At 41.6% G+C, this 12,277-nt stretch overlaps 1 protein-coding gene across 1 annotated transcript in view; it reads left to right on the top strand.

The window, feature by feature from the left end:
* The window catches only part of LOC125906047 (neuronal acetylcholine receptor subunit alpha-7-like), a 36,372-nt gene that overhangs the window by 16,570 nt on the left and 7,525 nt on the right, over positions 1-12,277 (top strand). Inside the window, exons 6-7 of the mRNA XM_049604428.1 lie at positions 5,728-5,895; positions 5,979-6,173. Coding sequence (XP_049460385.1) covers positions 5,728-5,895; positions 5,979-6,173 — 363 coding nt within the window. The remainder of the gene's footprint in view (positions 1-5,727; positions 5,896-5,978; positions 6,174-12,277) is intronic.

Genomic DNA, 12,277 nt, shown 5'->3' on the forward strand with positions numbered 1-12,277 from the left:
TGTGCCCAGAGAACCTGTAACGGGAGGCACCCTGGAGGCATCCTGATCAGAAGCCCCAACCACCACAGCTGGCCCCTTGGTCAAGTTGTGGTGTAAGATGACTGGTGTTACTTTAAATAACCTACAGCATCTGTATAAAGAGAGGGTCACCTCTAAAGCTCGGACTGTTGTCTCAGACTCTTAACATCCCCTCCATGTTGAGTTTCTGATGCTTCCATCAGGGCGGAGGTTTTGCCTCCCTATATGCAGCACGAAGCATTACGGATTGTCCGTTGTCTGCTATTTCTTTTCTTAACCAGCAGTGACCACTAATGTCCATGATTTACCCCTGACAGTGTGTGGTACTGGATACTGTCTGTTTTGTTATACCCATGACTACTGTCTGTATTTCAGATTGCCCCTCGGGGACATTGAAGTTTACCTTACCTTACCTTTTAATGCGAAGTAGCAGCAGCTCTGCTCCAAGCTCTCTCTGGATGTCTGACCTCCTCACCCTTTCTCTAAGGCTGAGCCCAGCCACCCTACAAAGAAAACTCATTTCAGCCGCTTGTAATCGTAATCTCATCTTTTGTCTGTCACTACCCAAAGCCCAGGACCATAGGTGAGGGTAGAAACACAGATGCACTGGTAAATTGAGAGCTTTGCCTTCCAGGTCAGCTCCCTCTTCAATACAATGGTCCAGTGCAACGCCTGCATCACTGCTGAGCCACACCAATGAGCATGTCCATCTCACACTCCATTTTACCCTCACTCAAGAACAAAACTTCGACATACTTGAACTGAACCCAGTCGCCAGAAAAAAATACATTATAAGTTTCTGCAAACTGCACTGTGTTACATTTGTACTGTGCTTAGTGGATACACAAAAAACACTTGGGAAGTTAGGAAAAGATCATGCTTAGGCTTTAACTGTGGGGGTACAATTTCGCCTACCCAAACATGTTATGTGCCACTATCCCTGCAGACAATGCATCAATGTCATGGTAAGAAAATACATTTTTTTGCGGCACCATTCCTAGTGGACGCACAGTGATGTGATGCTAAAAAACACCCATGTTTGGTGGCTAAAAAGCCACTGGAAATGCAGCGATGACTCCATAAAACTCAACTGGTTTTGTTTTTGTTGGTCTCAAACAGTGGTGTACAGCTTTTCAGGCGTCCCCCCAAGGTGTCATGCCATCCAGCATCCCCTTTACCTCCTGATGACAAAGTCAGCTCATACTTTACTTTAGAAATGTTGATATTATACGTATGTGACATGCAAATGTAAAGCATTTGCGGTTTGCAGAAACATGTAATGCCCACATTTCTTTTTAAGGTTATTTTTGGCTTTTGCCTTTTATTGACAAGACAGTTAAGGCATGAAAGTGCTGGAATCGAACCCACAGCCGCTGCAGCAAGGGCATTGCCTTTGTACACGAGCTACTGGGTGCCCCGCCAACATTTTCTTCTGGCGACTGAGCTGTTTAACTCAGGAAACCTAATTTTTTAAAATATTTTGTATCAAAACTTTTGTCGTCATAAATAAAAAGCCACTAGATTTCTGGGAGCAATAACTATGATGAGGAATTATTATTTCATCATAAATGATTGAATTGAATTAATTTGCACAAAAATGGATTTTACTTCCTGTCATAAACGCGTTCATCAAACAGACACAGTCGTTCTCCTGATTCTATAAAATGTATCCTCAGCAGACTGCTAATATTGTGCTGTATAAACATGATAAACTGTACAAACATTATGCTGTATTTACTTTGGGGATTTCCTGTGTTAATGAGAAAACAGCAGCTGCTGCTGAGTTTTTATGAATGAGAGCTTTGAATAAGCTCCCTGAAGCTATCAGCATATTTGCATTGGCGGAAATCCAAAATACTGATTGATTATGTGAATAAGTTGCTCTAATAACACTTCCATTTGGGTTGTTTACTGCTAAAGAAATAATTTCAGATTCTAGGAACTACATGTGTTTGCTTCGATGAAAAGATTGACACCACTCTCATGTCTTAGCTTAGTTCAGCTAAGCTTTAAAACTGAAAGCAGGTGGAACAACACATTTTTGCCCAAAGGTAGAAATGTCTGACTGTTTGCACCTTTAAAGTGAACTGATTTACACATTATATCTTGTTTCTCTCTCAAAGATTAAATCAAATTGTAAGTTATGGTCTCACTGGCGGTTACATGGCAAACTGTTTCTTGGCTGAGAGCAGTGACTAGTATCTTTTACACTCTAGTTTTTGTACAGATTAAAGACGTAAGATATGACATGTTATTAATGAGCTTTGGAGGTGCTGCGAGGTGAATTTTAGTTACCTTTGGAAAGAGCCAGGCTAGCTGTTTTCTCCCCTTGTTCTCAGTCTCTATGCTAAGCTAAACTAGCTTGGTGTACAGATGTGAAACACCATAGTATGTGTTATCAATCTGATGCTGGTATGGTCCTCATAAAGGGGCTGCTAACTATGGTGGCCAACACACTAACACAGATGGCCCAATCTGGGGCCAGTGTTTAATGTCCATTCTGGGCTACTGTAGAAACATGGCAGCAAGGGGTGGCCAGTAGATCAGTTGGGAAAGCAGGTGCCACTTGTACAAAGGCAATGTCCTTGCCGCAGCAGCAATGGGATTCCAGCCCATGGCCCTTCACTGCATGTTGTGGATTTTGGGGGGTCCTGTCTCTCCCTGTTTTACACTTGAAACTGTCCTTTCATGAAAGGCAAAACGTCCAAAAAAATAATACAAAAAAAGGAAACATGGCGGTGCAACACGGTGACGAGTGCGCACTCCTTATGTAGATATACTCTACTCAACTCAAATTTATTCATAAAGCACATTTAAAAACAACTCACGCTGACCAAATTGCTGTACAAAAGGAATAAGATGCTAAAAACACAAACATAACAGGCATCATAACTGTCAGGTGCACAGCTCACACATTTAGAGACACAACACACACAGTCACGCATCAGAGAAAGCCACATCAGGACACATCGGGACAGAGACGCTAATGAATAAAAGTAGGTTTTGAGCCTGGACTTAAAGGAGTCAGTGGTGAGGACAGATCTGATCGGGAGGGCGATGCTGTTCCACAGTTTGGGGACAGAAACAGCAAAGTCACCGCTGAGCTTAAGTCTGGAGTGTGGGACAGCCAGGAGCCCTGGGTCAGCTGACCTGAGGGACCTGGACGTAGAATAGGGGGTTCAAGGGTCAGCTCATTCATTCTAATGAAAACACAAAGATTCTTATTTTAAGGTGATTATACAGTGAAGAAACTGTGCCTGTTATATTTAATTTCTGCCTCTAAATTCTACACACTGAATCTTTAAGTGCAGTGGAGGTCCATCCTGTGGCTTCTTGACCTCTCCTGACACATTTCTATTTTTCATTATCTGAATTTTATGCAGTGTAATGAATGTGCACATTTTCAAAAGATTGCTGTTGGCTGTAGCTTCATATTTAATGGACAGATATCAGATTGGTGTTCATCTAAATCTCGGGAAGACAGCCAATAAATGTATTTCCCCAAATTGTAGAAGTGTTGCTGTAATCACTTTGAGTTTTAAAATGGTCTTATCCCAGTAACAGTAATTAAACTCCACACACATGGGCCTGTCACCACCACACTCTGTCAGTGACACTTTGAGCAGTGATGCAATTTTGCCGAACAAGCCCCTACTGTCCCACTACTGCCAGACTGTGCATCCGAACAGACACTTTCTATAAAACCATTAACCCACCCATACACACACATGCATGGACAGGGAACACTCTGAAACAGAAGGCCTTCCTGTCACAGCTGGTGTTTACTGCTCTCCCTGGCACGCTCCTCTTCCCCCCTTTTTTTCTCTTACCACGCAAAAGCGCTGGCCTGCCTCGCCTCAGCATCTTAATCAATACGGGCGTAAATGGCTCCATCATTGAATTTCTTCTGGATTGATTGCCTCTGTCACAAGCAAATTGCCTCTCAACTTTGTTCCAAATGAACCCTCGTTGAATGTCGTACTGGCGCAAAATAGCCAGTCGCCGCTGGAGCTCAACACGACTGCATTAAATGAATAAAACTGTATGCAGATGTGACCTCGGCCGCCAAATCATTTCCTGGTGACGTGTCTTTGTCACTGAGTTTCACTGCAGTAAATAGCAGTCATTCTGTTTTTTTCTGCTTCCCATTTCTATTCATTCCCTGCTGATGGCACAGAGAGAGAAGAGAGACCTTGTTTACTGCCGACGTCTCATATCTTTCTTAAATATGGATGGAAATTAGTTTGGTGCCTGCCTCTCCTGAAGGATTACCGGCCACTTTCATCTCATTGTCATATTGGATTTTTTTACTCTCGTTAAGATGGATGGCTCTTGGACTCCATATCTCTTCGGAGTAAAACCTCTCGCTGCCTTTGAGCTGTTGGGTGCTATCATTTCTTTTCCAATCTCCCTGTGCTTCTTTTATTCCAGAGTAGTTGAATATGCTCTCTGCCAGAGCGCTGAGTATCACTCCATCAGTCAGTCTCTTCAGTAGCCGTCAACAGGTGAAGTATTAAAGGCAAATGTCGGTTTATTTCAACCTGTCTCCTATCGTTCTAAATTTGTTTCAAGTGACTAGTGACATAAAAATAATAGTTAGCATGTTAGCCGTTAGCCTAGATACAGCCGGGGCGCATAGTAGCGTCAGACCTGCTAAAACATAAGTGAAAGGGCATACTTCAAGTGCAAAGTTAGTCCACTAAACAAGCTTTTTTTCCACAAAGACCGCCTCATATCGTTAGGATAAATGTCAGAGAACATATAGAAAATGACATGTAAATGTGTTGTCTTACCTGACCGGTGTGCTGCCATGTTTGTTTACCATATAGCTATGCTTTCCAAAGCGCGGCTGAAATATATCTCGCGAGCTCTAGATAAAGCCCAGCTGGATACTAACGTTACTCCAGGTGGAGGTGTCTTGTCCTCGGTCACATCCAGACCTTGAAAATAAGGCTGCAACCGCTCCCATTCCTTGCAACAGAGGCATTCCTCTTCTGTGGGCACTGGGGCACAGCATTCACAGGTACACTACCAATCTCCAGAGTTTCGCAGCCTTGCAGCAGCCATTCCTCCTCTCTCGTCCTCTACCTGTTGCGCCTCTCTCTCTCTCTCTCCTCCTCCGTTCTTCAATTTCATGAAGCTCTTCGTCAGTGTATTCTGGCTCAAATAAATAAGGGCGGCCATCAAACTCTGCAAAATCAAATTCCTCCTCCACAAAGTCCAAGTCTGGCAAAAGTCAGCCATTATTCTATAAATCTTTCATAAAATAGATGAATGAACTTTTCAGGCCACTGTCCGGTTCTGCCTTCCAGCTGTTGCTGCTTGTTATCGCGAGATTTCAGGCACGGTACGAGATCGCTGCTTGTTCTCGCGATATTTCGGCCGCGCTTTGGAAACAACACGTTTACATGTCGTTTTCTATATGTTCTCTGACATTTATCCTAACGATATGAGGCGGTCTTTGTGGAAAAAAAAAGCTTGTTTAATAGACTAACTTTGCACTTGAAGGTTGCCCGTTCACTTACGTTTTAACAGGTCTGACGCTACTATGCGCCCCGGCTGTATCTAGGCTAACGGCTAACATGCTAACTATTATTTTTATGTCACTAGTCACTTGAAACAAATTTAGGACGATAGGAGACAGGTTGAAATAAACCGAAATTTCCCTTTAAAGTGAGTCCTTTAATTTGTCTTCTCTCACCACAACAGGGATCTTCAAGAGCACCTGCCACATCGACGTGCGCTGGTTCCCTTTTGATGTTCAGAGATGCGACCTGAAGTTCGGCTCCTGGACATATGGGGGCTGGTCTCTGGACCTGAAGATGTTGGAGACGGATATCACCAGCTACATCGCCAACGGAGAGTGGGATCTTGTCGGTAGTAAAACTCAAAATGAGGATTTCTCTATAACGTTTAACATAATTTCTGCCAGAGTAAACTGTGTTTTTTGTCTCTCTCAGAGGTTCCAGGACGTAAGAATGATCGTTTCTACGAGTGCTGCGAGGAGCCGTACCCTGACGTCACCTTCACTGTGGTGATGCGGAGACGGACCCTCTACTACGGCCTCAATCTGCTCATCCCATGTGTCCTGATCTCCACTTTGGCCCTGCTTGTCTTCCTTCTGCCTGCTGACTCTGGGGAGAAGATCTCACTGGGTTAGAAATGCACATGCACACACAGATACTAGGACATTAAAGGAAGATTCCCCCACATATAAACATTTACAGTCCCGTTTCCACTGAGCAGTGTGGTACAATTCAGTTCAGTTCGGTACGCTTTATTTCAGTTTCCACTGAACTGATCTGGTACTGAAAGGTGGAGCTGTGAACACTGCAGTCTGATTGGTCAGTAGAGGACGGTCACTCTGCTCAGGGCTGAGTTGTGGCTGGTTTTGAGGCTCATGTAACCACTGTGCATACTGTGGAGAGTTTTATTAGTAAACTGTAACTATAAAATGAAAGGATGTTTTGCTGCCTCTTGCAGAAGCTGTAGTTAAAAAAATAATTTAGTGGGCTGACTGCCGGCAACTTTTAAGGTGGAACGTTAGCTTGTAATGTTACTCAATGTATAAGTTGAAGACGCACACCTTAAATTTCACTTTAACAACTTTGACCATCACTTTAGTTTTTATACGACATACACTTTTAGTAATGTGTGGATCTTCAAGCGTTTATATATATATTAGATTCGACCGGGACGGCATATATGCCAGTCCTCACTTGGATAAAGAAAAAGCATCACGGAGCATCTTTTCTGAAGACTCTGGCAACGAAAAATGCAAAAAATGAGCAAAGCCTTGATGAATTGAAGTCATCCACTTTTAACAACAGCAAAACTTTAACTAAACATTTGTTTACAAACTCTCACACAACTCGTGCATTACAATCCAAGTCTCATTTATCCGGTCACATACTCAGTACGTCAAACAAACAGACAGGTCTTTCCACTGGGGAACTGGGGGGTATTACAGAAAGCAGGTTATGTGAAAACTCAGAGTAAGTTAACCCTGAGATGAGGGAAACTCTGAGTTATCCGTTCCAGAAAGAGAATCACCATGGTAACAGACTCTGTGAACCTAACCTGCTCGCTGACAGGTTTTCTTCAATAAACCCTGAGTTTCTCTCTGTCTCCTCCCTCTTAGACGCTGTTTCATTTCCTCATTCATTCAGTCCGTGTCAGCTTGTATCGAAGCGCATTAATTAGCAGAGATTTACCGTCTGTCACAGTCTAAATCCTGCTGGATATTAGTTTGTTACTCAGGACTGTCTGAAGTTACTGAATTTATGCACATCAGTCATTTCTTTGGACATCGGTTTTTGTCTTAACATTCAAATATTACACAGCGAGAATTCACCCTCAGAATCAAACCTCTGTCCTTTTTATATTTATTATTTTTATAACACTGTGCACAAGGATCAGACTGTCAGTCTGTTAGAGCAGCTCCCAAATGTTTATTGCACATAATGTGTAGGTCTAATTATTTAAATTTTAAAAATCGGTATGAAGCTTTAGACACGTAGTATCAATGACTAATGATCTCTGTCACTGATGTCATTGGTCGTACTGATGGAACATAATTCCTATAGCCTAATATTGGGGATTATATGTTCATATTTCTGAGTGAGCAATGGTGCAGCATTTCAGTGTCTTTAAATTTACTACATATGTATCTGAAATAAAATCACTGAATGCTGTTGAGTCAAGATACAAATGTCCAGCATTTTCAAATCTACTATATTTTAACCTCAACGTCTTTTGGTGCAAACCACCAAACATATTATTACTGGGTCAGACTGTGAGTTTACAGTCATGTCTTTATGTCTTTGATCTATAGCCTAGCCTATATGTTTTAAATCTTCCTATTTTTCAGTTGCTGCCTCCTGTGCTTTTCCCCATTAGATTAAATCTGAACAAATATATTATTGTATATAATTAATATAATGTAGCCTAATGTATCTACAGCCTGATAGACAGTCAGATTCCACCACTTTATGTTCATTAAGGAAATGTAAGTCTGATAAATGATGAATAAACGGACAACACTGAATAAAACTTTTTTATTAACTTTATGGTTAACTTATTTACTCTTCTTTTAAAGATAAACGTGCACCGTCTGCTACACATGCATTAATATCTCTACATCCACTGGATTAAAATGGAGGCGCTGTCTTTTATTTACCTGTTGCCATGGTGAATCGTGGAGTCGGAGCTCCATTGATGATGGCTTTTTATTGTCGGTTTAACTCAGAGTGAACATACTCAGAGTTGACTGAACTAACTCAAATCAGCTGTTCTGGAACCGGTAACTCAGAGTTTCCCATCTCAGGGTAAATCAACTCAGAGTTCAGGGATAGACTCAGAGTTTGTTGAACCTCCTACCTGGAATACCCCTCTGAACATAAACCTTGCTTAACATGGGAGCTGCTGGTCTTCTTCGACCAGTTAGACTGTTTGAATTATTTTGTGGTGTTTTAAAGGGTTATCTTGGAATTACCAAAGTCACACAAAAACACAAGCAAACTACCAGTCGGGGCAGCAGTAGATCAGCAGCTCACATGTTCAGCGATGTAAAATTACCTGTTGAAGTCTGGCTTTGAAGAGAGCACAGATACGTTTCACTTTTAGTTTAGTACCCTGTCAGAAAGGGGTGTCTGTTTGAGAAGTACTGAGCATACAACTGGAAAAATGACACTTGGATTGTACTGTATGAATTGTGTGAGAGATTGTAAACAAATGTTTGATATAGTTTTGCTGTTGTTAAATGCAGCCCCCTATGACTTTAATTCATCGAGATTTCTCAGTCTTCATTCACGGAGGAGGCATGTGAGAAAAACCCACTTTGTTTATTGGATTTTTAAGTGGAACAACATTTAAAGGATCATTGTAAAAAGACAGCAGTAACATTAACATTACATTACATAACAATATTAATAGCAACAGTACAACATGTATGTATACAAACTACATGTACATGCAAGATAAAGAAAAACTGACAAAACAAGTGTGACAGCACAAAAAACAAAACCGAAAACAAGCAAACAGGCAAGCAAAACACAAATAAAATCCCCAAATTTTAAAACAAGAGTTTACAGATCAACAAGATCAAAAACAGTCCTTAGCCCGCTTGGCAGCCAAATGTACACAGGGCAAGTCTCTTGCATGATATTAGAAGATGTGTTCATCTGGAACTACAGGGAAAAGGAGTCGCTTTACATCAGGAAAGAAGGGAATCCATGTTACAGAGAATTTGTTTATAGATCCTTTGAGAGTGTCTGACTCTTTCCAGTTTTATGCAATTTAAAACTGCTTGAATCCAAAGAGAGCACAGGAGACTTCCATCAGAGCAAAATTAAACGTCTCGCCAGGAGAGTGACAGAGGCAATTACCTCTGTTTTTGTTTGTTAAGTCAGTTGCCATGTAAGTGGAGTGACCCCAGACTGTGAGGTAAGAGAATATGGTTTGATCTGTGTACCAGTGATTTCTGAAAATGTGTTAAAAATATCTGTCGAAAAGTTAACAAGGGATGGGCAGCACAAAAACATGTGGATGTGATTACATCTTGCACGATTGGCATCCACATCCTGATAGATTTTGGATACTCTTCCTTTGGTCCAGTGTGGCCTATGAATAAGTTTACATGGCAGAAGTCCGTGCCGAGCACAGATACAGGAAGCGTGTACCCATTTGAGCGCCTTGTCCCATTGCTCTCCAGTTATTTCCTCTCCCAGTTCCTCCTCCCATGAGGACTATATATTGTGAAAACAAAGTTTTCTTGACAAATTCAACATAACACCAGGTGCTTAAATGATAAACAAATGATCATTTGGGGGGTGAAGTGTTTTCTTAAAGCAGCAATGCAGGCAGTGCAACGCAATGTTTTTTTTTCATTTTTGGCAACATTGTTAAAAACTGAACATGCAGTGCACGATCTGCAGCTGAATTATTTCATTGTGCTTTTTAAACTTTAAAGTAGTTGTTGTCATACACATCGAATGACCAAAAAAAACAGCAAAATATAGACACTGCAGTGCAATCCAGTGCAGCTGTCCAACAGCACAACAATGCTGCCTTTGTGAAACTTGAATCTTTCTTTTATAGTTATTGACACTTTCTGACAGAGGGGTTGATTCAACTTGGTGGTAAATTTGACTGCAGTTTGTGATGTTGTTGAAATGAAATGAAAGTTCCTCTCATATTTTCCTCTGTATGAGAAGGAGGTAGAAAAATAGCTCCATCATAGTTTAGGTAAAGGAATTTGGAGGATATACGGCACATAGTTCCACCAAGGCTTCACTACATTTTTTTGTATTCAATTTGATCTGTAAGTGGGTCTGGATTGGCTGCCGAGCACACCATTTGATAAACATCACTGAATACATAGGCATCTTGTCTTTATCAGACTATATGCATACTATAGTGGTGAGGTTGCCGATTGCAACCAACCAAATGCCCCTCCGCAGCTCCCTAGCTTTTGAGGGCCTGCAGTGACCTTCAGGTGATGTAAAAACGCATGAGATGAGATATGCAGATATAAAGCTCATTCTAAGCTTCCCAAAAATCCACAATTCTTAGTCTCTGGTGATTTAACACTAATGAAAACGTAGTTATGAATATTATATTCCATTTCTGCCAGGAGCTCCCTTAAATCTTGCACACTGGAACAAACCACGGAGAGGACTAGTTTGCATGCATCCATCCATACACATTCAGATTTGTATGTGCAGTATTTTCTAAGGCTGCTGTTGGCTCACCTCTGTGTCCCTTGGCTGCTGTTTCAAATTTGTAGTCGATATGAATCCGAAACATCCCTCCATACATTTTTTTACTGGCCTTATAAGAGGATTTAAATTGTAAATTGAGATTGACTGACAGCCTATCTGCACCTCAGTGACCTGCAGTACACCTCTCACTCAACATTTCATCAATACAAACTTAAACACACGCACACACATTATACAATATGATAGTGTGTTGGCGTCAGCTCTAAACACAGAGTTGCTCAGTTGCTGACATAACTTATGCACATAAGTGAATCATCAAATAGTTTCTGGATTTTAACACTTACTGTTGATGAGGTGACAGGTTTTCTACAAATACATTTACTTCTTACTGTTTTTTCTCGAATGTTTATGACGCCATTACTGCAAAAATGACATGACCCTCGAAAGCCTTTATCCTGCTATACACTCACCGGCCACTTTATTAGGTACACCTGATCAACTGTTGCCAATCTTGTGGAAGCAACTCAAGATGACCTGCTGAAGTTCAAACCGAGCATCAGGATGGGAAACAAAGGTGATTTAAGTGACTTTAAACGTGGCATGGTTGTTGGTGCCAGATGGGCTGGTCTGAGTGTTTCAGAAACTGCTGATCTACTGGGATTACAGAGGATGATTGTTGGTGCCAGAGGTCAGAGGAGAATGGTCAGACCCACACCAAGGTCTGCAGAAGATCATCTCTGAACCAACAACACGTCCAACCTTGAAGCAGATGGGCTACAGCAGCAGAAGACCACACCAGGTGCCACTCCTGTCAGCTAACAACAGGAAACTGAGGCTACAGTTCACACAGGCTCACCAAAACTGGACAATAGAAGATTGGAAAAATGTTGCCTGGTCTGATGAGTCTGGATTTCTGCTGCTACATTCAGATGGTAGGGTCAGAATTTGGTGTAAACAACATGAAAGCATGGATCCATCCTGCCTTGTATCATCATTTTCTTGGCACACTTTGGGCCCCTTAGTACCAACTGAGCATGGTTTAAACACCACAGCCTACCTGACTATTGTTGCTGACCGTGTCCATCCCTTTATGACCACAGTGTACCCATCTTCTGATGGCTACTTCCAGCAGGATAACACACCATGTCACAAAGCTCAAATCATCTCAAACTGGTTTCTTGAACATGACAATGAGTTCACTGTACTCCAATGGCCTCCACAGTCACCAGATCTCAGTCCAATAGAACACCTTTGGGATGTGGTGGGACAGGAGATTCACATTATGGATGTGCAGCTGACAAATCTGCAGCAACTGTGTGATGTCATCATGTCAATATGGACCAAAATCTCTGAGGAATGTTTCCAGCACCTTGTTGAATCTATGACACAAAGAATTAAGGCAGTTCTGATGACAAAAGGGGTCCAACCTGGTACTAGCAAGGTGTACCTAATAAAGTGGCTGGTGAGTGTATTTTATAATTTCATATTAAAATGTTTAGAGGCTTTCTGCCATGTTGACTTTACTGTTTTAACACAGG

This window comes from Epinephelus fuscoguttatus, linkage group LG2, assembly GCF_011397635.1.
Source record: "Epinephelus fuscoguttatus linkage group LG2, E.fuscoguttatus.final_Chr_v1".
In the NCBI taxonomy this organism is placed as follows: Eukaryota; Metazoa; Chordata; class Actinopteri; order Perciformes; family Serranidae; genus Epinephelus; species Epinephelus fuscoguttatus.